Consider the following 25,058-nt stretch of genomic DNA (forward strand, 5'->3'; position numbering starts at 1 on the left):
TTAATACAAATGTTTACCTTCAGTATTTTATGTTTATGGACATTTTAATAGTCATTAGTATCAGTCTAGTTAATGCCTTACTATTAAAATATTGGTGTTCTAGTGGTGACACTAGAGTCTGTTTATCTAAAATGAGCTGAATAATTATTTTAATGTCAGTACTTTAAGTACATTTAAAGGACATATCTTTGTAATTTTACACATGTGGAGGTCAAAATGGAGAACTTCCACTTTTACTAGGCAGAAATTGGAAATTAAATAGGAAAATAAATAGGAATTAAATTGGTTGTTTATGCAGTTTAGTGTCTATATATAGACTTCAAAGTATATTTATGTTAAACTCCTTCATTAAAAAATATATATATCAAGATTCATATCAACACTTAAGAAAGTTACAGTCCCTTAGTGGGTCAGGTGCCTTAAGAAATCACCAGGCTAGAGCTTGCCTGTGGGGATACAGGTAGGCCTGCTAAGATGGCCTAACAATGAAAGATGACTCTCCATTGTTCTAATGCCTGTTTTGTGGGAAAGGACAAATGAAATGCCAAAAGGAGTCATTTGCAAGAAGGACAAAATATGAGCATAAGGAAATATGGGTGTTTCCCTTTTCTGTTGGTGTGTCAATTGTACTCAGTCTCAGGGGGGAGAGAGAGGGAATGAGAGACAGAGAGAGAGAGAGAGAGAATGAGAGATAGAGAGATAGAGAGGGTGAGTGAGAGTGAGAAAGAGTGAAAAAGTGCTCAGGGGGACCACAGTCACCTGAGAGGAGCACAGAGATGTTCAGAGCAGACGTAGAGGGACCTGCGCTGTCCGCCCCGATGCCGGCCCGGTAGTCCCCAGTCAATCTGTGAGATATGCAGTAAGTGATGATTTATACATATAAACTTTTCATTTTAATAGATTTTACCATGAGATACACAGAGTCCAGTTTAAGTATAATAATTTACAATTTAAATGGTCTAAGCCATATATTTCTGTATACATTTTATATATATGGCATATTCTGCTTAATCAATATATATTTTTATAATAAATCCAGAATATTTAAGTTAAAATACACATTTTAGTTGTGTCCCTGGGTTTCACTCATTTCTGTTACTGTAACACATTACCCCATTAACTTCCCTCATTTGTTTTTCTGTGTATTTTATCTTATTGTAACTATGACTGAGGATGTCAATCTCAACACACTTTCCTGTTACTTAAATTAATTCTGAGATGTTATTTGTTTATATTTGTTTATATATATATGCCTGTCTGTCTATTTATCTATTTATCTGTCTGTCTGTCTATGGTTAATGGTTAATGGTTAATTAACAATGACACTTAACCACTTGCATTGTTCCTGCTAGACAGTGGCCCAGAGGGTGGGACAATAATCTCAGATTATTATTATCAGTTTACCTATTCATAAAACGATCATCACTGAGTTCAGTTACGCCTTGCTGTGGATTCTCTTTACAGTGGGATCATTTTTTTTCCATATACAGGACTTTATAAAAACCAAACGCTCTCAGGAGTTAGACAAGCAGAAACGTCTCTTTTTAGAATGAGTTTAAGATAAGATTAGATCTTTTTAAATAGATACTTGGATCTAAATGTTTAAAGAATTCTGGTCTACAACCTGTCAGCCATTCAAGGTTAAATTACACGTAGGTAGTTAAACAGAACCAAATAATTAAGTGTAATTAAGTATGTATCATTACATATGTAGTGTAAGCAGTCTAAGCAGTGTTTGCTTATCACAGAGACATTAATAGTTTGATTCATAATTAGAGCCAAGCTGCTTTTGTACACCATTATCAGACCCAGAAACTCACAATTTTGTTCTGTAAATGCCAACTTTTCTTATATACTGTTGATTGTGTCTTATACATTCAAACTATTTTGTAACTTGTGAGATATTAACGGCAACACAGTAACTTTATCCCATTTGCTTTTGTTTTGTGTGGAAAGAGGTTACCTTTCTAGGTCACCTGACTCACCAGTCACCTTTACACACCAGAAACTGTAGCTAATATTACTGTATAAATAACACTCAGGACTCACTGTACAAGTGGCTCATGTGTTGCCATTTTTGATAATGCATTGGCTAATGGGACAAAATCATATTCAAAATGTTTTATTTATTAATTGCTTGTTGTATATATTGTAGATTGCATATTGTCTGTATATTGATATACTATTAAAGACGCACCTACGCTTGGAATCAGATTCCTTGTGTGTCGACATACTTGGCAGTAAATCTTATTCTGATATTGATATGAGAATTAATGCTGTTCTTTTACCAAGGTGGAATAAACTAGATTTGTGCTGTTCAAATATTAAACTGCAGAAAGGTCTACCACTGGTAAATAGAATTAGCGCTGGGCAACTAATCAAACATAAATTGAAACCAAAAATGGATGGATCTTGCTTGTATTGATTATTTAAATTATTTTAATTTTGTTAATACTTTCTGTATGTGTTCATTTACCTACTTTCCACTTAAAAACCTATAACCATGTCTGAAGTCACATGACTACACCCTGACCAGTTTTAAAACATGGAAGCAAATTGGAGGAGACCTCTGAGCCAACACTGAGCCAACAGAGTTGCTATAACAGCTTAAAATAAAATGCTCATTTGTTTTGTTGTTAATTAAAACAACAATCATTAATAATAACAGGCAGAAAGTTCAATTAATCGTGAAAATGATTTTTGGTCAATTTTTGGTATATGCAGCATTTGGTATTCTAGCTGTTTCTATGCAGAAACAATACAGAATTCAGTTCTCTTGCTGACTGTACAATATTTAGACAAATAAATATATTAACACCAGCTATATTTTAAATTGTATACCTTAAAACCTTAAAAGTGCAAGTGGACCAAGTGTTACACAAAGTTAATTATAAAAAGAAAACTTAAAGTATAATAACGTGTTGGATGTGAAGCTGTTGGAGCCAAAAGTATTGAAAGTTTTGAGCCTATTTATATTCCACAACAGTAAGTAATTTGTTTAGTTTTCGACAGGACAGGACAATTTCTTTTGATGCACATACTCAGTATCTGGTGTGAAATCATCTTGAAACATTATTGGAGTAAGACACGCTGATAAAGATGTCTTTAAATTTCACTGTCTCTACCTCTGTCTTCTGTCCTGCAGGGTTCCACTGTTGTGTTTGTGTGCTTTGCTCACATACGCCAGTGTAGGTAAGTTGCATCCATCATTAAACACTGATTTATTTAATTGCTTCAAACATCTACATTGAGCTGTATCACTTTACTCCTATAGGTGCAGATCTTAAGGACTGTGAAGCAGTGGGAAAAATATGCAATACCTTCGCAGACTGCATGAAAACACGTAACAATTTCACCTGCGTCTGCTTCACTGGATACACTGGAGATGGACTAGAGTGTACAGACATTGATGAGTGTGCAACGGGTATTCACAAGTGCAACATTCGAGCACACTGTCAAAATACTCCAGGCAGCTACTCCTGTACGTGCTTGGACGGCTACTCTGGTGATGGCTTTGACTGTGTTGACATTAATGAGTGTCTGACAGCTAACGGTGGCTGCCATCCTGATGCAGTTTGCACCAACAGAAATGGTGGGCGAGACTGCCAGTGCAAAAAGGGATTTAGTGGGAATGGATTTCAGTGCACTGATGATAACGAATGCACCACGCCAGGTATCTGCCACTGGAATGCGACCTGTACCAATAACCCTGGATCATATGTATGCACATGCAATGCTGGATACAAAGGCAATGGAAACTATCTGTGCCTGGATGTGGACGAGTGCTCAGAAACCCCAGGTGTGTGTTCTGCCGCATTTGGTTTCAAGGGATGCAGGAACCTTCCAGGAACCTACCGCTGCCTCTGCAGCAGTGGTTTCCAAAGCAATGGGAAAACCTGTGAAGATATCAACGAGTGCTCAAGCAATACTTGTAGCATCTTTGCGGACTGTGTGAACACACCAGGGTCATACCGATGTACTTGTCAAGTTGGCTTTATTGGGAATGGTCTGATTTGTGTGGACATCAACGAATGTAGCAGTAAGAACACGTGTGACCCCAATGCAGTGTGCATCAATGTGCTTGGCAGCTACGAATGCTCGTGTCGCACCGGCTTCCAAGGAGGAGGGGTCCAGTGTACGGACATTAATGAGTGCGCTGTAAATAACATCTGCCCAGCCAGCATAACATGCGTCAACACAGCAGGGTCATACTTCTGTGACTGTGGCCAGGGCTACATCTTCAATAAAACACAGTGCCAGGATCTGGACGAATGCGCTTCAGGCCGCTGTAGCCAGTATGCTTCATGTGCAAACTTCCCTGGCTACTTCACCTGTACGTGTTTAACTGGTTACACAGGTGATGGGTTGTCCTGTGAAGATGTAGATGAGTGTTCTTCATACCAAACATGCAATGTCAATGCCATTTGCACCAACCTACCAGGAAGTTACAACTGCAGCTGCAAGGTGGGCTTCACAGGCGATGGTGTGGCTCGATGTTCAGACATAGACGAGTGTCTTAACGTGAACAATGGTGGATGTAGTACTAAGGCCACATGTGTCAACACCATAGGATCTTTCTCTTGTGTCTGCCCTTCTGGGTTCATGTTAGTTAACAATACAGTCTGCCAGGACATTGATGAATGCCAGGTCCGGGATAAGCCATGTAAGACCAACGAGATGTGCGTGAATAAAGAAGGATCTTACGATTGTCTTTGTCAAGTGGGTTTTAGTCGACCTACTGTGGGCACAGAGTGTTTAGATATAGATGAGTGTACAGACAGTCAAGCGTGCCACTACAACGCTACCTGCCTCAACTCAGTGGGCTCCTTCACATGCACATGCAAGCATGGCTTCAGTGGAACTGGCATCAAATGTGAAGATGTAAATGAATGTGCTGCAGATGGAGCTTGTAACCCGTATGCTATGTGCTTAAACGTCCCTGGTGACTTCTACTGCCAGTGCTACAGGGGCTTTGAAGGAGATGGCTTCTCCTGCACAGACGTGAATGAGTGTGCGCTCTCCAATGCTACCTGCCCAGATTTCTCCAAGTGTGTCAACTCTCCTGGAACGCACGTCTGCTCGTGCCTGAATGGCACAGTGGCAAACCAGGGCACCTGTGTTGCTCCCAGCCAAGGGTGTTCTCCTCCCTGCCATCCTCGTGGGCTTTGCCATCCCTCACCAATGGGATACCAGTGTGTGTGTGACATAGGCTTTGTTGGGGATGGAAGCATTTGTTTTGACATCGATGAGTGCCAGGATAAAGTGTGTCTCAAAAATGAGACAATGTGTGTGAACAGCCCAGGCTCTTTTTCCTGCGTCTGCAAGAAGGGTTACACCCAGATTGGAATGGAATGTGAAGGTAAAATTTTGCACAGTACTGACATAAATAAACATATGTAGCAAAAAGTAGTAATGTCTACAGGTTCATCTCAAACAAATTTGAATAGCATGGAAAAGTTACTTTATTTCAGTAATTCAGTTAAAAATGTAAACTCATATAGATGTATTACACACAGTGATCTATTTTAAGCGTTTATAATTTATAATGATTTCCAAATGAAATGTAAAATTTACTGATGATCAGTGATGGATTAGAGAGCCATGTCATTTGCTGGTGTTGGTCCACTGTGTTATATCAAGTCCAAAGTCAGTGCAGTGTTTTCCCTGAAAATCTTACAGCACTTCATGCTTCCCTCTGCTGACAACTTTTATTGAGATATGGATTTCATTTTCCAGTAGGACCTAGGACTTTTGGGTTTTCATTGTCTGCAAGCCATAATCATCAACGATAAAATAAATAAATGCTTAAAATTGATCTCTGTGTTTGTAATACATCTATATAATATATGGGTTTCACAATTTTAACTGAATTACTTAAAATAAAGTCATTTTTCAATGATATTCATCTTTTTTTTAGATGAGCCCATATATTGATGATATTGTATTTACCTTTCACATTTCTCAATCCTGTTCTTTCTCCTCTCCCAAGATGTGGATGAGTGTGCTTCTGGAAAGGACGATTGCAGTGACTTTGCAAAGTGTGTCAATACCATTGGAAGTTACCTGTGCTACTGTCTTAATGGTTTCACTGGGGATGGGAAAAACTGCTCTGGTAAGCCATTTTCTCTTTGCAATCCTTCATTGCAATGTTACTTTTTGCTTGGACTCTTCTTTTAGCATTTTTAGGGCTGTTTTACCCTGACCCTGTCCCATTTTGGGTGACTTCTAGACATTGATGAATGCCAGTCTCAAAATGGAGGGTGCCATCCTGTTGCCAGCTGCATTAACAACCCTGGTTCCTACAAGTGCACCTGCCCACCTGGCATGCCTGGGTCAGGATTTAATTGCACGGACGTGGACGAATGTGCGGAGAATTCAACCTTACCCAACGACTGCAGCCGCCTTGCTCTGTGCAACAACACAGAGGGTTCCTACACCTGCCGCTGCCTGAAGGGATACCAGGGGGACGGGTTTACCTGTGTTGACGTGGATGAGTGTCAGTTGCCATTGCGCTGTGGAAGAAACATGGTGTGCCACAACACTCCCGGAGCCTACACTTGTGATTGTGTTCTGGGTACGGTCTATGACTATGGGACCTGTGTGAATGCGAGTACATGTGCGAATGCCACCAGTGTCTGTAGCACCCATGCTGAGTGCAGTGTGATACTGGGATCGTACTATTGTGCCTGCAGAACAGGCTTTTACGGAAATGGAACCCAGTGTATGGACATTGACGAATGTGCTTTGGTGGAAGGGCAGCCGTGTCCACAGCATGCCAACTGCTTCAACACAGAGGGCTCTTACTTCTGCAATTGCTGGGATGGTTATCAGGACAATGAGACAAATTGCATGGATATAAATGAGTGTGACACAGGAAATTTTACCTGTCCGAACAACAGCACCTGCAAGAATAAAGATGGGGGTTACCTCTGTCTATGCAATGCTGGCTTTGTTGCCAACAACTCCCTGTGCTTGGACATTGACGAGTGTGCTGCAGGATTGGCTCTGTGCCCAAATTCATCTGATTGCCAAAACACAATAGGATCCTTCTTCTGTGAGTGCTGGGATGGGTACGCCGGTAATGCATCGCACTGTGAGGACATCAATGAATGTTTGGATAATGCTACTTGTCCACAGCATAGCACTTGCGTTAACACACCTGGCACTTTTCTGTGCCCATGTGACGTTGGATTCTACAATAATGACACACACAGCACCTACTGTAGGGATATAGACGAGTGCTCAAAGCCAGATTTGGGTCCACTGTGCACTAATGGGACCTGCATCAACACTGCAGGTTCATTCTACTGTGATTGCAATGCTGGGTTTAGAAGCAACGTGACTATGTGTTTTGATATTGATGAGTGCTCAGAATCCCACAACAAGTCAGTATGCCAACCCTACTCTACTTGTACAAACATCCCAGGCTCGTTTGAATGTAAGTGCTATCTAGGGTTTCAACTGAATGGTAGAGTATGTGAAGACATTGATGAATGCCAGGCGAAACAAAGTCCCTGCACTGAAAATTCCAAGTGTGTAAACACTGTAGGCTCTTTTTTATGCCCCTGTGTGTCTGGCTTTAAGACTCTGGGCGCAATCTGTGTTGACATCAATGAGTGCCTCTTCACTAACTCCTGCCGACCTGACCAGGTGTGCAGAAATCTGCCTGGATCATATCAGTGCTCTTGCCCTGTGGGGTACCATGAGGAAAACGGCACATGCACCGACACAAACGAATGCCAGAATGCCACAACATTGTGCCATGCCCTGGCTCGATGCTGGAACACTGTAGGGTCTTTCTCCTGTACCTGCCCCTTGGGTTACTCTGGGGATGGCACAGTGTGCAAGGACATCAACGAATGCTCTGCAACAATCTCCCCCTGCCATCGACAAGCCCGCTGCTTCAACACCCCAGGATCTTACATCTGTGTGTGCTCCCCAGGATTTCTAGCCCTGGGGAGAATGTGTGTCGATCGAGATGAGTGCCAGCAGAATCGGGGCGGCTGTCATCCTGCTGCCACATGTTACAACTTGGTGCCTGGTTTCCAGTGCCAGTGTGCCAGCGGATGGGAGCCCACATCTCAGAATGGAATCGGAGCCTATGGGTGCATCGACCAAAACGAGTGTCTCTCAACCGGTGCTTGCAGTGGCAAGACAACCTGCACAAACTCCATTGGATCCTTCAGCTGTACCTGCCCTGATGATAATACCAACTGTCAACGGCTGTCGCTAAATGGTCAGGCATTCATTTATAACCCAACAGAAATGTTTTGCTTGTGTTTAATATGTCGCTTTTGTTTTTGACCTCCTTAAACAGAGTTATCATTTAATGATATTTTATATTTTAAAAATTAAGTTTACATATACCAGCTTTTTATTTCTCATGCTTAGATTTTGAGAACTATGTTTGAGAAATTGTAATGTTAGTTACTTCTCCAACTGTAGTAGTGTTTGTTAGCTAATTATCATCTTTCAGATTGATACTAACATAAATTAAAACCACTTAATAACATTATTTAGTTGTAAAACACATTACTGTTCACTCTCTCTCTACCCTCCACAATTGCTTAGTAGAAAGGTAGCCTGTGTGGGAGTTAGTCTGTTAGCTTATAGCATCATGTGATGGTGATTGCTACAATAGATGTAAATACTCTAAATACTTGCCTTAAGAAGATATACACACACATGAAAAAAATTGTTTCACCCATAAGGAAATGTTGAATAGAGATGCTGTTCGAAATGAAGATAAAGATTACTTGAAATAATAAATACTTTAGACAGATGCATGTTTAACACAACATGCCAGACATATCAGTATGGAGTTGTACAGGTACAGTAGTTGCAGGACCATATTATTGTAATGATGCACTTTCAAGTACCTGTAATGAAAAACAAAATAGATCTGACACAAGAGCTTGCCTTGAAGAATCTTGCTTCTGGGTGCAGTTATTTATTTTTTAATGATCAGCATGTGAAACAATTATTTATGTCCACAGATAGCAGGCTGTTTCCTTTTGGAGACGAGGTTGGTGATACTGGGTTACCAATGTCAACGGCAGATGGGAATTCTCCATATATAACTCCTCCAAAGGGTTTTCCAGTTATGGGCAAAATCTATGACAGAATATTTGTAAGTAAATTCTTAATAGTCAGTTCTATCCGTTTACGTATGTTGAAATAGTCTCAACCCAATAAGAACTTTTATGTTTACACTAAAATATTATTTTTGAAATTATCATAATATTTCTTATGTAATTGACTTAGTTTTCAGACAATGGCCTGGTGCAGTTCCAGGAAGTCACTGAGAACGAGAAGCTCCTGTTTCCTGCTCCGTTCCCTGATGGCTTCATTGGTAACGAAAACCTGGCCTTGTTGGCTGTGTTCTGGGATGATGCTGATCTCACTCTAGGAAATGGAAAACTGTTCTACCAGGTAAGGGGAGTCATGCATGTGCTCATGTGGTCTGCTTTTATATTAAATGCTCTGGATCTGTGTTTATCGGTAATGATAATAATGCAGTTTGTAGCCCTAAAGTCAAATAGAATTTCTCAGATGCACAAGAAATTTGGGTTTGTTTTGGATGTTTGTAAATGGATTCATCCATTTTTTAATGAATAAATTACTTGATATGATAACAACAAGATGATGTAAGATGTATCATAGCTTCTCAAACAATGACAGAATATCATGAGAACTTGTGGGACTGGAAACATTTGAGCAGTTCTTTTTAAATACAAGAGTAGTTAGATGTAAATTACTGTTAATATTTGTTTATTCTATGTTTGTCCATCTAACAGGAATATGACCAGCCGAACCTATCAGATATGTACTCTCAATTAGTCTTCAACCATACAGCTGACGAGGTGAGTAAATTTGAGGCCAAGAGAGGGAGACCTGCTTTCACTCCTACGTGGATTCTGAAAATTACATGGGACCATGTGCTGCCTGTCTCCTACCAGAAAATCAATCTGTCTGAGGTAAGAAGATAAAGAGACTTAACAATGATTCATTAACCACTTACAGCTGATAAGTAACAGGAAATAAAGTAGGAAATAAACTGTTTTAGAGACTGTAGTAAAGCAGTATTGGAACAGATGGTGTTACTGAACTTTCTTCTGCGGCATTTACACAACACAACAATTACACAGCACATTTACCCTTTCATCATAATAACTAGAAAAAGGCACAGAAACACAGAGAACTCTGTAACTATTAAATGTATAAGTATTTTCTTTAGAAAAAAATACAGATAAGCCAGAGAGTGGTGAATACTTTTCCCTACACCTTCAAAAGACTACTGGAAAATGGAGAAAACTGGTACAGTAAGAGTCAGGTCTGGCTGACCCACATGTCAAAAACATTTTTATCTCAGCTTTACATTAGACTAAGTCTCAGTTTCAGCGTTGAAGAGAAGAATTAGAGATCTGACAGGTGAAGTGCAGTAATAAAGATCAAATCATGATTGCAAAGATTAGAAAATAAAGCAGCTGGTCTGGGCCATGCAGCACTACTACTGGTCAAATAAACAATAGGGATGTCCTATAACTTTTGATCAGTAGTGTATATAATATATAGTAAAAAAAAAGCCACTGATAACTTTCAAAGATAAACTGGTTTCAAATAGATTTTTACTTTAAAAAAAAATCAGTTTCTTTTGTCACGCTTTTAATTTGCTGCATTTTGTACAATAACATTGTTTACAATAAAACAAAATGGCTAATTATTGTATTCTCAGGTTACATAGCCTTTGTCTGCAGTTCAGCAGTATTGAAATACACAAGACAACAATTACACAGCACATTCACACTTTCATCATAATAACTAGAACATGACACAGAAGCACAGATAACACTGTAACAATTAAAAGTATACTGTATTTTTACACTATAAGGCACGTTAAAATCTTTAAATTTTCTGACAGTGCGCCTAATTATCTGATGCGCCTTATGTATGAATTCTAACAGTCAGGTTTTAAGTAGCAGTAATCTTTGTAGATTAACATCCAGCACTCGTTTTACTTTAAAAGTAAATGTTTTTTTTTTTTGTTTAAGAATTACAGTTTTCTTAGGCAACCCCAGCGGTGAGACCTGCTTGAATTAGAAGGGAAACATGGCAACACCCTTGATCCTTAATAATGTCGATTAAAATACGTCTTATAATTCGGTGTGCCTTGTGCATGAAAATAAACCAGAAAATAGACGTTTATTGATAGTGCGCCTTATAATATGGTGCACCTTATAGTCCGTAAAATACGTATTAAATAATAACTATTTTCTTTAGAGAAATTACAGATGAAGCTAAAGGATGGTGAGTACTGTTTCCTACACCTTCGAAAGACTCATAAAAACTTAAGAAAAACAGTACAGGAAGAGGTCTGGTTGACCCACATGGCAACGCCTTTAGCTCAGCTTAACAGTGAACTAAGTCTCAGTTTCAGCAGTAAAGAGAAGAATTAGAGATCTGGCACAAACAGACATGACTAGTATCACAACAGAACAAAGTGCTGTGCCAAATGCTGTTCTCATCACTTTTCTAATTCCATTTTGCTTTGTAGACAAACACGTTCCAGAGCATCCTGGCCACAGATGGGTCACGCTCGTACGCTTTACTGCAGTATGGTGAAATGAACTGGGGTCCTGGGCAGAGGACTCAGAACAATGCCCTGATTGGCTACACTGATGGTGTCGGCAACTTCCACAATGAGATTCCGAACCCACCTGATAATCTGTTTGGCCCGGGTGGACGTTATCGGCCCCAGACCACTGTGTTTAACACAGGCCAGCTGGGTCAAATAGTGTACGACCTAAACGGAGCCTCAGTGCTCAGCTCTGACTCTCAGAGACAGTGCCAGGTATGGGCCCTGAAGGAGCCAGACCCCAAAGAGTGGGCGTTAGGGCTCACACCATGCCCCTGTACCCGCTCTCAGGCACTGGAGGACCTGAACTTTGGCCCTGAGACTCTCCCTGTTGATAACGGCATGCACATAAAGGAGCTGAGAGGCCTGCGCTGGGGTGGAAGTGGAGGCCAAGCCTTTCAATCACTTCTCTATAACAAGCAAAATGCAGGAAAAAGATGTGTGTATGACGCACAGGGCCCTCTGCTGGCTGGATACAGTGAACGCTACTTCACCAAGATGCAAGATCACATTGGTAAAACATTAAAGCAGCAACTACTATTGATATTGAATTAATTATTAATTATGATATTTTTAAGGCCACTGATATGTGTAATTCTGCATCTCTGTCTGCAGATAAGGATCTCCTTCCATTCCAGTGGTGCTGTGTCCAGTCCCCATTATGCCAACTTTACCTGGAAAAAAGACCACTAGATCGATGCCAGGGCTTTGGCTGGACCAGTCCAGACCCCAGCATTCCAGGGAACAGAGGAGCACCAGGCATAGGTGAGTTTCTTCTTTTACAGAGCTGATGTTTTATATTTAACTTTATGTTGAATCTTTAACTGAGTCCATGTGCTAACTTCAAACTAGATTCTACACAGCACGTCTAAAAATAGAATTTGTTATAATATATTATAATTTACTAAAAATCTGAATGGGAGATTTAATCCATATAATAATTACAAATTTGATAAATAATTAAGATACTATTGGTGTTACTTCAACATTTTATACAATATATTGACAGAAGTTTACAGAAGTTTTAGAACTTTTTTTAGATTTACAAAAATAAATTAATCTAATTTTAAGTTTAAATCAGGAGTCAATAATGTCAATAATGACTGAACTGGAAGTCATTGAGCTTCTAAAATGTAAATCAAACATCAGGCTCACACACTGTAAAAGCTGTTTAATAACATTAATAACATACTTTTATGTGAAGATGAACTTCTTTTTATTTGCCTACTCTGTATACAAATTAAACTAATTATAATTTAGTTATACAAATTAAGGCTGGCATGTTGATCAAATTACTGTTTTAATGTGGTTTTCAGAATGGATAATCAAGATTCATGAAAGATTGAAGGGGTCTGCTTACTATTTGTTCCAAAAAATAACATTAAATAAAATATAAAGGAAGCAATAGCTTGCACATCACTTTAAATTGTGCTGCTTGTCTCAAATTTAAAAACTGAAGTTGTTAACCAGTTGTGTAGGTAAGAACCAAAAATCTCAATCCTAATCGAGAATTGCTCATATATTTGAAGAATATGAAGGTTAATTCATTTTTTTTTGCATCACCCAACCCTATTACGAATATTAAATGGTGCAGCATGATGCATTCTTCAGTTATTCTTGACAAGCTTCAGGCAGAGTGCTGTTGTCTTGCAATACTGGCACTGCTAGATTGTCTTGCTAACTGTGGTACATTATGTACCTTTATAACGCTTGCATTCATACAGGTTTGGCATATGGAAGCCTCCATTTTACTACATTTGATGGAAAAGACTACACCTTCAAGGCCCTGGGAGTGTTTGTGATTGTGCGTCTGTCCTCCATTACTGGCTCCAATGTCTTCACCCTGCAGGGTGAGACCGCAGTGCTGCAGAGCAACGGCCAGGCCACACGTGTCCCTGCGTTAGTGCGCGTAGCTGCATACCACCAGACCTACGGCAAGGTTTGAATCTAATGTTTGTGAAGGCTGAGATGAACTCTGTGTACATTCATTTTCAAAGAGTTTTAAAAACATTTAATCAGTACATCAGTAATGTAAGAAGGGGGAACATTAGCTGGAGGGGGAGGGAGTTAGCTGTACCGATCTGGTTATTGACTTGATCTGCTATTGAAAAGGCTTGAATTTCTTTTGTTGTAGGTGGAATGGCGAAGTCCCGTATCTGAAGAGAAGCTAACTATGCTAATCAAGGATGTGGACACACCAGTCTCCTCAGGTAAGAACTGAGCTGTAAGTGTGAGTTAAATGCTCATCTATGATCTATTAGATCACATTTCCTGAGATCAAACAGTGTTTAATAAAGCTTGATATGAGGCAAAAGGTACAAAGTCTTCTTTCAGTAGCTGGATACACCCCCACCCCAGCTGAAACCAAATGCTTTCTTCAGTTATTAATTAGTTTCACAACAGAACAACTGTTCCGCTTAGAAGTGCTTCAGTTCAGTGAGTAGGAACTGTGAACAATGAGCATTTAAATCATGAGTTTTGGTCAGAACTTTGACCAAGCCATTAATTAAGATTTCTTCTTTTTTTATCTTTGTGAGTATGGATGAATTGCTTATATGCTTGGGTCCCTGTCTTACTAAATTACCCACCTGTGCTTTAGCTCATAAACAGGTAAGCTGATGTTCTCTCAGAAAAAAAATAAATCTAATAAAAAAAAAACTCAATGGTAGGATGACATCGAGGTTCTGATGCAGCAAAGCATCCCCAAACCATGATACTTCCACCACCATGCTTCACATCTGGTGCAAGCCCGGTCATGGTCCCTGTGTTTCTAGTTAAAATCCATAAAACCCACCAAGAGCTTTCAAAAACTCAAAACACATGACCAATGGCATTCATGTTTGACTGACTACTGACTCTCACTGAATACCACAAGTCACCAATACTACTGTGTTATAGTAAACTCAGAACCAGAGCACAAAAGGCCGGTACATCATAAATAGTTGCTAAAAAATTGCTTCAAAAAGGCAATCAGGATCTGATCAACCCTACAAAGCAAAAAAACAAAAAACATTAAAATATATGTAATTATTGATTTCTAATGAAACACAGCCTATAATCTTCAACTCTAATACTTTAAAAATCGTTTCTATAGACCAGACTTTATCGCTAGAGTTTATATATATATATATATATATATATATATATATATATACATCCAGAATGTAAAGACATTCAGAATGTAAATGACACATAAGGAATTGTGTAATAAACTTTAAAATGTTAAACCAGCCAAACAGAGGCGTGCAGACATAGACATCAGCTCTGCTCTTTATCAACCAAAGTGCCCTTTTGAAACTTCTTTTTTTATATATATATATATTAATTTTTTTATTATCAAGATTTTACTGAGGCCGGTTTGAAATTATCTTTTGAAAATCTTGGCGATTAAAAATGAGTGAAAACAGAATGCCCTGAAATCAGCTCGCACACACCCGACTTCTCTCTTCCTCTGTCACGTGACCCCGCGCGGTCCCCCGCAAGGCACACTAGATGCGCTGCAGCAGCAGTTCAGTTCAGCGAGTCTTCAGCACAGCACACATGCAACAGATAGGCTTCTTCTCCCCCGTGTCCCACCAGCCAGGTAACATACACATCAAGTAAAATCCTACCGTTTGCCCTCTAAGCCCAACGTGACCCGACTGGTCACCAGATAAACTAGCCGCTCTAGCCCAAATCAATGATAGATAACTTTTTTAAATAATGAAGTGTTCCACGTGCGCTAAAAAGTGCCCTTTTTCCACCCTGAGCACTTGCCCCCCAAAATGTCTGTGCACGTCACTGAAGCCAATATACTCCTGTGCAACAGAGGTAACTCCTGATGATAGCCAATTTCATCATAATGTTTTTGATGGTCTTTGCGACTGCAAGTGTGGATACTTTCAAAGTTCTTAAAAAAATTCAGATTGACTGACATTCATTTCTTAAAGTATTTTTTTCTTTACTTAGTTAAGTAGTTTTTGCCATAATAAGGGTTGGAACGTTACTCAAACAGAGCTTTTCTCTGTATATATAATTCTACCTCTTCAAAACTTTACAACTGATGATCTCAAACACATTATGAGAGCAAGAAATTCCAGTAATTAACTCTTGAGAAGTTCAGCACAGCTGTTAACTGAAAGCCATTCCAGGTGGCTCTACCTCATAAAACTGACTGAGAAAATCCAGCCAAGATGTGCAAAACTGCCAAAGCTGTCACACCTAGAAGCATTTAAAATATAAAATATTCTGGTTTGTTTAACACTTTTTTGGTTACTGAATAATTCTATATGTTATTCTTCATAGTTTGCATGACTTTATTATTAATCTACACTTACCTTTTTGGTAAACATTGGTATGACATCCAGATGCCAAAATGTTGCTGTAAAATAAAGCTAACTAACTAATTAACTAACTAAATAAGTAAATAAATACATTGAGAAGGAAATTATGTGTTTAACTGTGTCGCCCTCTGCTGTTCCCTCAGGTGCAGTGTATTCAGTGCAGCAGGGTTTCGCTGTGCGCTGCTCCTCCGTGCTGAGCTGTGTCGCGGTGTATGAGGGGGGTCTGAACGTGGCTGTGTGGAGGGGGGAGGCAGGGAGGCTGACGGTTCTGGTGGAGGTTCCTCAGAGCTTCTACAACCGCACCCTGGGGCTCCTGGGCCTCTGGAGCTCCAACGTTACCGACGACTTCCTCCAGTCCAACGGCCGCCTGCTGTCTTTCCCCGACACCAGCTCTCCCTCCGAGGACAAGCTGGCGGTCTTCGGACAGTCCTGTGAGTGGGTCATACAGTGGAGCACGCCAAAATATAATTATTAAATTAACACTTTTATTGAGGGTTAAATTAATAATGTTTAAAAATGTTCAAATGTTCATGATCTACAATTTAAACAAAAAAAAATATCAAAAAGTAGTTGTTCTATATAATAACCTATTTTGATCATTTTTGATAATTATCATTTATCTATGTTTATGATTTTTTTGTTTGACAGTACCAGTCAAAAGTTTGGACACACATCTCATCATTTAGTTTTTTTTTACATTGGCAATTTAATATTCAAAACATTAAATATTAAAGCTCTACAGGAACATGTAATTATTTTCCAAAAAAAAAAAAAAAAAAAAAACCAGAATATGTTTTATTCTAGATTTTTCTAAGTACCACATTTAGCTATGAGGACAGATCTGCACACTCATGGAATTTTAATCTCTTCATGAGGTAAAATCACCTGGATTAGTTTTCTCAGCGTCTTGAATAAGTTCCTGGAGGTGCTGAACAATAGTTGCTGCTTTACCTTCATGCTTCAGCTCATCGCAAATCACCATCTTAGTTGATCAGGTTTAGGTCAGGAGATTGTGGAGGCCAAAACCCCTTTTTTCATTTATTACGTAATTCCGTATGTGTTCCTTAATTGTTTTCATGTCTTTAATATTAATCAACAATGTAGAAAATAAATTAAATAAAGAAATGAAGAAAAACTGAATGAGAAGGTTTGTCCAAACTTTTGACTGGTCCTGCCAGTGTGATGACTGAAGCTAAAAACAGCTTTTACTGGTAGTTGGTTTTGCATAGTTAAAAAGCTGGTAATTCTCATGAAAACACACCCTATACTGTATAAATGATTAATCAGGTTGTGACCAGCATAGTGTACGCTGCATTTGATTTTTCAGCATGTACACGCTTGGTTATATTATTTGTGTATCTTGGTCAGGTGGATTATGCGTGTAGTGAAACATGATAACAAGTACAAACTTTTGTCAAATAGCCCACCATAGGGCTTATGATTGACCCACCAAATTTGACATACTAAATGTACTGCTTCATTACTCCACATGGTGGTGCTGATCAAAAAGATAGGTTAAACTCGCGGTGAAGAATATTGGTTGTCAATTCTGTTAAACTGACACCAATAAATCCATCATTCCTGGTCATTGCTTGTCTTGCGATATATTAAGTATTACAGAATCACAGTGTAATCTAATATTATTGTTTCATGAGATGCTCTGTGATTTCCACCTTTGTTTATTATTGTGACAGGCATACTAGAACCATTCTGTTCTTGAACTAAGACAATCAAGGAAAACAATTAACTGTACAGAGTAAGTTTACTCCAGGACCTGGATTGGGAACCACTGGTTTCGCTGTAACTACATAAGAGATCTGTCTGTGTTTGTTGGTGTTTAAAATGGGCTATATCCTGAAATACAGATCAGCTTGTGTCTGATTTCCCATTGCTACATCCTTTTATGGAAACATAACATCTCAGCTTCTTACGGGGTTTGTGTTTACCCACTGTTACCATGTCTCTCATGTCCCACAGGGGCCGTGCCTGTTCCGGAGAGTCTCCTGTTCTCGGTGCCTCCCCTGACGCCCTTCCAGCCTGTGAGCACAGAGGAACTGATGTCGTCAGTTAGCCCAGCCACGCTGGCCAGACATCTACAGACCTGCCAGGGCAGCATGCAGTGTGTACATGACATCCTGGCCACAGACAACACCGCCCTGGGACTGCAGACCATGCAGGACCAAAAGAAGTTACAAAGCCTCACTGTAACCTTCGGTAAGAGATGCTTTATTGACGCCCAGCCTCATGGCGGTGAGGGATGGGTCCCCAGACAGGGATTATAAAGCTTAGTCATAGACTTTATTTTACATCCAAGTGGGAATCTCCTTTCAAAATACAGTGAAGCCTGGCCCAGTCCCTGTCTGGGAAATTAATCGTAAGTGTTCAACAGTACCAGCAATTTCATTTTCCATCTCTGGTTCAGAAAGAAAGAAAAAAACAAGGTATATTAATTGAATAAAATAACAGTGCTTTATTTTTATTTTTTAAGCAGTACAATAAAAGAACCCATTTTGGGTTTCAGAATTATTTTATGCAAGCCTAAGGAACCTTAGTAAAAATTGTTAAAGACTCTTTACATCAAATAACAGACTATTACAAACATAGTCCTTTTTGGAACCAAAATAATTTTTGCTGGCTCCAAGTGGTCCAGCGGACCAAGGCGGACCTATTTATATTGTGTGACAAGTATACAGAAAAGTATAATTGGCATAAACTTGTACTTAAACTTGTACTTAATTAGTTTGAGGTGAAATACCTTAGAATAAATAGTGCATGATTGGCACTGAACCTGGTCATTTAAGGTGTAATTAACCAACACAGAACAGATAAACAAGTGGCAGATTTTATTGAAAATATTCTTTAACGGTGTGTAGTAAACTAAAAATACACTTAACTTCACTATTATTTTAGTTCAAAGTATTCCTGAACGACAAAATTAAACTTAGATGTAAACTAGTTGTGTACTCAAAGTGTACTACTGGTACTCCCAAAGCATAGTACAGTAAAAGGCAGTAAAACAGTAAAAGAAGACTTTAGTAGACTATAATAAAATTGGGCCAATTTAATCCCAAGAAGTATTGAAATAGTACACTTACAAGTATACTACAAGTGCAGTGATCCTAGTATACTTACTACATAATATATTCTTGGGAAATATTCTTCACCTTTACTTAAGTTTACTTATTAAAATAAACTGTAAGAATATCTTTTTTCATAAGGGAAAAGGTCATCATGACTACTAACCACTAAAAGATTCCCTATTGCAAAACAAAAAAGTTGTGAGGTGTGAAGTGTACAACAATCTGATAACTCTGAAAGTGTATGTCAGATTTAGTGTGAACATTACCTGTCCTGAGCAATTATTTAAAGCTATTTTAGCATGAAGGTAACAGTTTAATTTAAGCATTTCCTCTATTTTCTTGTCTACCCTTGATTTCTTAAAACAGGAAGCATGCCGCCCATGATAGAGGGGCCTACAGTGGTCCTCTGTAAGGTGAACAGTACACTGAGAGTGCAGTTTCTATCCCAAGACTCCAACAAAGACGCATTCAGCTTCTCACTTCTGCCTCCACGACCGCCTCAGGCCACCATAGGCAGCGGTAATATCACCATTAAACCCCTACTTCAATATGCTGTAGCGTTTGGAATCCTTGGATGTTTTTCCAAAAGTGTGTGCGCAGTAAGATTCAACAGCACGTCTTCTTCCTGCAGCTGATGGCATTCTGGTCTGGACCCCACTCAGCATTCAGCCCGTGCTGCTAACTGTGCAGGTCAGTGATCAGACGTCCAGTTCTCTGCTCAGCCCCATCATAAAGCTCTGCAACTGTCTGAATGGAGGAAGCTGCCAGTATCAGACTGTGGCCGATAACTATCTGCAGGGCAAGTTTCAGGTACCTAGCATCCTTCATTCTGCACCAACTGAAAGTTTGAACACACACCCCTGTTTAAACTGTGAAAGAAAAATAAGTGAGCAGATGTTCTACAAGAAACAAACTTAAATATTCCTTTTTTTGTTCACAACAAAAGACGAAAAATTTGTCCAACCAAAAGAAGTGGTCTCTGCCCTAAAGAACAAGCTTAATTTGTCTGTAGCGTCGACGCTTTTTCTGATCAATTACAGGAAATTAGGGCAGGCTATTGTCCTCTGTTAAACAACAGAAGAAGAAAAATGGCTACTGTTTTGAAATCTGACTCCCTTTTTTTGTCCACACGTGTCATGCAGGGGTACGGGCACAAATGCTGTGTTTGTGTATTCTGTATCTACTGTAACTGTAGATTTACTCGTATTTATAAACAGAAATAAATAAAATCCCTGGCAATCTGTTATGTGTCTGCATGTAAAGGGTAGGGGTATGACGAGATCTCGTGGCACGAGATCTCGCGAGATTAAAACGGACAATATTTCTTGTCAGGCTTAAACCTGTCTCGCGGGGCAAAAAACTGTTAAGTGTGGACTTTATTAAAAAATAAAGTTCTGTCTCTGTTTGCACTTCAAGTATAGGCTTAATATGACTGGTTATGGTTATGCATAGTTAAAGAGATATAGGAGAAAAAAACACAAACCCTAGTCTTAATATGACTGGTTGTGGTTTGCACGTATTGTTTGCACTATATAAGACATAGAAAAGTTTTATTTTTATTTTTTATTCTTATTTCTATTTCTTATAGAATCAATGTGTGAGAGAAAACAGTCTGTTAAGTTTGCACTTTTTTTTTTTTTTTTTTTTTTATCTCGTCTCGTCTCGTGAACCCAATATCGTGTCTCGTCTCGTGATATTAGTGTCTCGTCACACCCCTAGTAAAGTGTATAAAAGCCAGGGAGTCGGCATCGGTACAACACCTAGAAAGGACACTTGCTACATTCTACAAACACTAACACTGGGTACTGTGGGGTCCTGACGATTGAGGAACAGTGTAAATGGAAGATATTAAAGTATGCAGAGAAAGAGAATGATTACAGTCTTTAATTATAGAACTACAAAATATATGTTCCTATATGCTCAGTGGATAAGATAAGATGGACAATGAGTGAAGAGACAAAGAGGTGTTCATAAGATTTTGACATGATATTTACTCTATTTATATTCAATTTATATTGAAGACATGCCTTGTGTAAAGGACTCAATGGACTTAAAATAATGGTTCTACATAGCATCAAAAAGGGTTCAAGGACCCTCAATGCTGTATGGAATCTTTGTGTTTCTAAGACTGTAACAACAGCTGTAAGAATCATTAATCCTGTGAATTCCTACTGTATTGCACAGCTATAGCTATTACAGTAGGTTAAAGTCTTTCGATCCATTTCCATTCATTTCGTTCCATACACCCACACACGCAGTACCTCACCATCTATTATTGTGATTCTTGTGTTCTAGGTTGTGGGGTGTCTATGCCCAGCGGGTTTCAGTGGCAAGTACTGTGGAAATAGAACAGACGTGTGTAAAGGCAAGCCCTGCTTCCCTGGAGTGGACTGCTTCAGTCAGAGAGAGCCAGACAGCTTCACCTGTGGAGTGTGCCCACCTCCCACTGTCTCCGAGAACAAACAGGGCTACAAGTGCTTTGAGAATGGTTCGACTCACTCACTTTATCATGAATTAAGCATGTTTACCAGGGTATTTTCAACAAAACATAGGTGTCAGAGATGTTTAAAGTTTACAATCAGGTTTTACGGAAACCCATTTATGCCAGGGTTCTCTACTAAGTCATGAAATGGTAAGTCATAATTATTAGATACTAATTCATAATTACAAGATAATACCCCCAGACTTAGTATCTCATAATTATGGCTTAGTATCTCATAATTATGGCTTAGCATCTCATAATTATGATTTAGCATCTCATAATTATAAATCCGCCTTTATTTTCACTCGGTAATACATTCAGTGTAACCCTCATTTTCAATGCAACTGACCATTTACAACATTTTTTACATTTATAAATGTAAAAATAAAATTAAAATCAAGTATTTAATCAGGTGAACTAAAATAAGGAACTTCATAAAAAAACAGCCAATATTAAATGGTACAAGCATTAGAAAAACAAGAAAACAATATAAGATTCAATTAGGAAAAAATAAAATCATTCAGAATAAAAGGATAAGTGGACAGGCTAAAATACAAACAATAAAATAAAGAGATAAATGATTTGAAAAACAAAAAATAAATAAAAGGATAAATTAATAAAATAAACAGGTAAAAGGCCAAAAGTAAAACAAGGAAAACAATAAATAAAGGAATACAAAGATAAAATAAATAAAAGGTAAAAGAAAACTCAACTTAAACAATTACAGGCTGTCTGAAGGTAGTTAGATACTAAAATGATTGAGTGACACCAGTGAGCTGAGTTTTAGTATCACTTTTAGTATGACTTAGTCTCTCGTAATTATGACTTGGTGTCTCATAATTATTACTTAGTATCTCAAAATTATGACTTAGTATCTAATAATTATAACTTAGTATCACGTAACTATGTCTTAGTATCTTGTAATTATGACTTAGCATTTCATACTTATGACTTAGCATGTCATACTCATGACTTAGTATCAGATAATTATGATTTACAATCTCATAATTATGACTTATCATCTCGTAATTAAGACTTATTTTTTTCCAAGTGACATAAATGGGATTCCATAGGTATTGCATGCTTCTGTGACCAAAATTAATGAAGCCACCTAAATTATACGGCTGATAATGGCAAAAGCATGCATTGTGAAAAGACAATAGTTTAATAGTTTAAGTCAACTTGTTTGTTTAGTGGTTAATACATATTTTTAAATTGTATTTTTTTTCTTTGAAAAACAAGACAAAAACAAAATTAGGAAATTAAACTCATACAATAATGAAAAAAGTGGCAAATTATTGAAAACCTATGAAAACAAAAATATGTTAACTTAGTATTAGTGAACATTTATTTTAATAATGCCCAATTGATTATTCACTCTACCAATGTAGTATGGAGAAAACTGGATGTCTTATGTAAAATAGTCCCTCTAAACAAGTATATTTTTTTAATCTGAGAATGCCTTTCAGTACTGCTAAATTAAAACCTCCAATATTTCTTCTCTGACTCTGCTTTCCACAGATTTCTGTCTCCCTCCATTCCCTGCCCCCTGTCACCCGATGGCAAACTGCTACAGCACTGGTTATAACTACACATGCAGCTGTAAGCCTGGCTTTACTGGTGATGGGAAGAAGTGCACAGGTACACTCTAATTATCCTCACACTTTCCCCTCAGCCCCACATTTACATAGCATGCCTGCACCTACATGTTAATATGTCCTCTGCCACACACAGATATAGATGAATGTCAGAACCCTGCAGCCTGCTCTAATGCCAAGTATGAGTGTGTGAACACGCCTGGGTCCTCGTACTGTTCCTGCCGCTACCACAGCACAGAAGATTCTGATGGGTGTGGTAAGACAATTTCTTTATAGTTATATAGCTTCTCAACTCTAAAAGTGTATGAAATGCTAATTCTTTGTTTTTATCTTTTTAGGTGTTTCTGCCAATCCTCCAGGTAAGAAGGCACCCAAGAATGCATTTATTGAATATTTTTTGAAGTTTTATGTTTAAGTAGTAAGGATTAAAGGATTTATTGGTAAGACTGCTCATATGCATATGTATCATTTAACGAGATATTGTACCATCTTAATATTTAAGATTAAGCTAATTATCCTTTTACATAGGTTTTAATTTGTTTGTTAACTGCAACAGCAAAGCATGCTAAACCCACATATTACAGCACAATAACAAAAACGCTGTACCTAACTAAAAACAATTTTTTTAATAGATAGTGATGCAAAAGAAATTGTAGCTGATTAGCTTTAAGCTATACCCACACTTCCCTGCTCTATCTTATACCCTGCGCAAAGTGCATCACGATGCTCATTGGTATCTTATCAGCACGCCAACAGTCTATTTTCACCTTTTGTCAGGCATCCTTGTAGTTTAAATAGCAACAGAGCTTACGGTATCTACACCAATGGGCGTGGTGGTCTGAAAGTGAGAATGAGGTCAGTTCTGGTAAATTTCTGGTGTGTTGCTATCTTGACAGTGGAAAACACAGGTGCGCCACTGACCGATTGAAACCCTGACAACAGTTAACCGTCAGACGTTCATTCCTATCTTGACAGTGCAGGTGCCATTCACATGTAACAGGTACACCCTTGCTTGTTACACACACAGAAGGACACAAACCCAACATTTGTGCACAAACCCAACATTTACGTCAACAATAAACAGAATACTAAATAAAATAACATGACTTGCTCACGCACCTTTATAGCATGAACAAGCATACCTAAATCTTAAAAGGCCAGGACACGCTGATTGGTTTATTTCACATTTTGCCCAAAACACACCCATAATAAATTAGGAAAAATAGAACATGCATTTTGCACGCTTTGAGTCATGGAAGGCATACTTTACATGCCCTAAATCACTCTGTGTTGTTGACAGCTCGCTTAAAGATCTCTAAAATAGGGCCCTTAATAATGGTGCGTATGTTTGTTTTGCTGCATTTTGTGTGGTCTGAGGTGGTCTCTTTATGCTACCCTAGTCATCACTTTTTGCATGCTCCCCTCTGGGAACAATGGCATGGAAAACATTGCGGTCACAAATCCTGGTCCACATAGTCACCAGCATTTCCATAATAAGCAGCATCTGGAGTTTGTTTTCATCTCCTGTTGCATTTTTCCACATTGTCAGCTTTGACTAAGGCTTTGTTAGTGGGCTTGTTTTTTTATCCTGCTTTTCTCCCTAGCTAGTTTAGCTATACCGATTATCCAACCCTCTCATCTGCTCAGCTGTATTCCCCCTATCAGTAGTAATGTCCCAACTCCAGGAGGGTGAAGACTAACACATGCCTCCTGCGTAGTCAACAGACTCTTTTTTCGACATGCTGCTGATGTAGCATTGCTGATGTATCATTGTCAAGTAGCCAGTGCGCTTGGAGGAAAGCACAGCGGCTCGGTTTCGATACATCAGCTCACGGACGCCTGTGCTGACCGACGCCACCCTTTAAAGTGATGATGGGAATAAGCTCCATCTACCCACCCAGAGAGAGCAAGGCCAATTGTGCTCTCTCGGAGCTCCAGCAT

At 38.7% G+C, this 25,058-nt stretch overlaps 1 protein-coding gene across 2 annotated transcripts in view; it reads left to right on the forward strand.

Moving 5' to 3' along the window:
* Nucleotides 1-758: 758 nt before the first annotated feature.
* si:ch73-105b23.6 (mucin-like protein) overlaps nucleotides 759-25,058 on the forward strand; it is a 28,968-nt gene continuing 4,668 nt past the window's right edge. The window contains exons 1-19 of one of the 2 annotated variants that reach the window (XM_015607470.3): nucleotides 759-859; nucleotides 3,146-3,192; nucleotides 3,275-5,359; nucleotides 5,990-6,112; nucleotides 8,997-9,130; nucleotides 9,265-9,432; nucleotides 9,798-9,977; nucleotides 11,555-12,149; nucleotides 12,251-12,400; nucleotides 13,360-13,574; nucleotides 13,770-13,845; nucleotides 16,101-16,388; nucleotides 17,935-18,171; nucleotides 19,404-19,556; nucleotides 19,669-19,847; nucleotides 21,333-21,525; nucleotides 23,041-23,160; nucleotides 23,254-23,373; nucleotides 23,456-23,476. In XM_015607470.3, coding sequence (XP_015462956.3) covers nucleotides 855-859; nucleotides 3,146-3,192; nucleotides 3,275-5,359; nucleotides 5,990-6,112; nucleotides 8,997-9,130; nucleotides 9,265-9,432; nucleotides 9,798-9,977; nucleotides 11,555-12,149; nucleotides 12,251-12,400; nucleotides 13,360-13,574; nucleotides 13,770-13,845; nucleotides 16,101-16,388; nucleotides 17,935-18,171; nucleotides 19,404-19,556; nucleotides 19,669-19,847; nucleotides 21,333-21,525; nucleotides 23,041-23,160; nucleotides 23,254-23,373; nucleotides 23,456-23,476 — 5,089 coding nt within the window. In that variant the 5' untranslated portion in view covers nucleotides 759-854. Of the gene's footprint in view, nucleotides 860-3,145; nucleotides 3,193-3,274; nucleotides 5,360-5,989; nucleotides 6,113-6,142; nucleotides 8,237-8,996; nucleotides 9,131-9,264; nucleotides 9,433-9,797; nucleotides 9,978-11,554; nucleotides 12,150-12,250; nucleotides 12,401-13,359; nucleotides 13,575-13,769; nucleotides 13,846-16,100; nucleotides 16,389-17,934; nucleotides 18,172-19,403; nucleotides 19,557-19,668; nucleotides 19,848-21,332; nucleotides 21,526-23,040; nucleotides 23,161-23,253; nucleotides 23,374-23,455; nucleotides 23,477-25,058 lie in introns of those variants that run through there. The other variant, XM_049481731.1, reaches the window with a different exon arrangement.

Source organism: Astyanax mexicanus, chromosome 7 (genome assembly GCF_023375975.1).
Source record: "Astyanax mexicanus isolate ESR-SI-001 chromosome 7, AstMex3_surface, whole genome shotgun sequence".
NCBI classification, from domain to species: Eukaryota; Metazoa; Chordata; class Actinopteri; order Characiformes; family Acestrorhamphidae; genus Astyanax; species Astyanax mexicanus.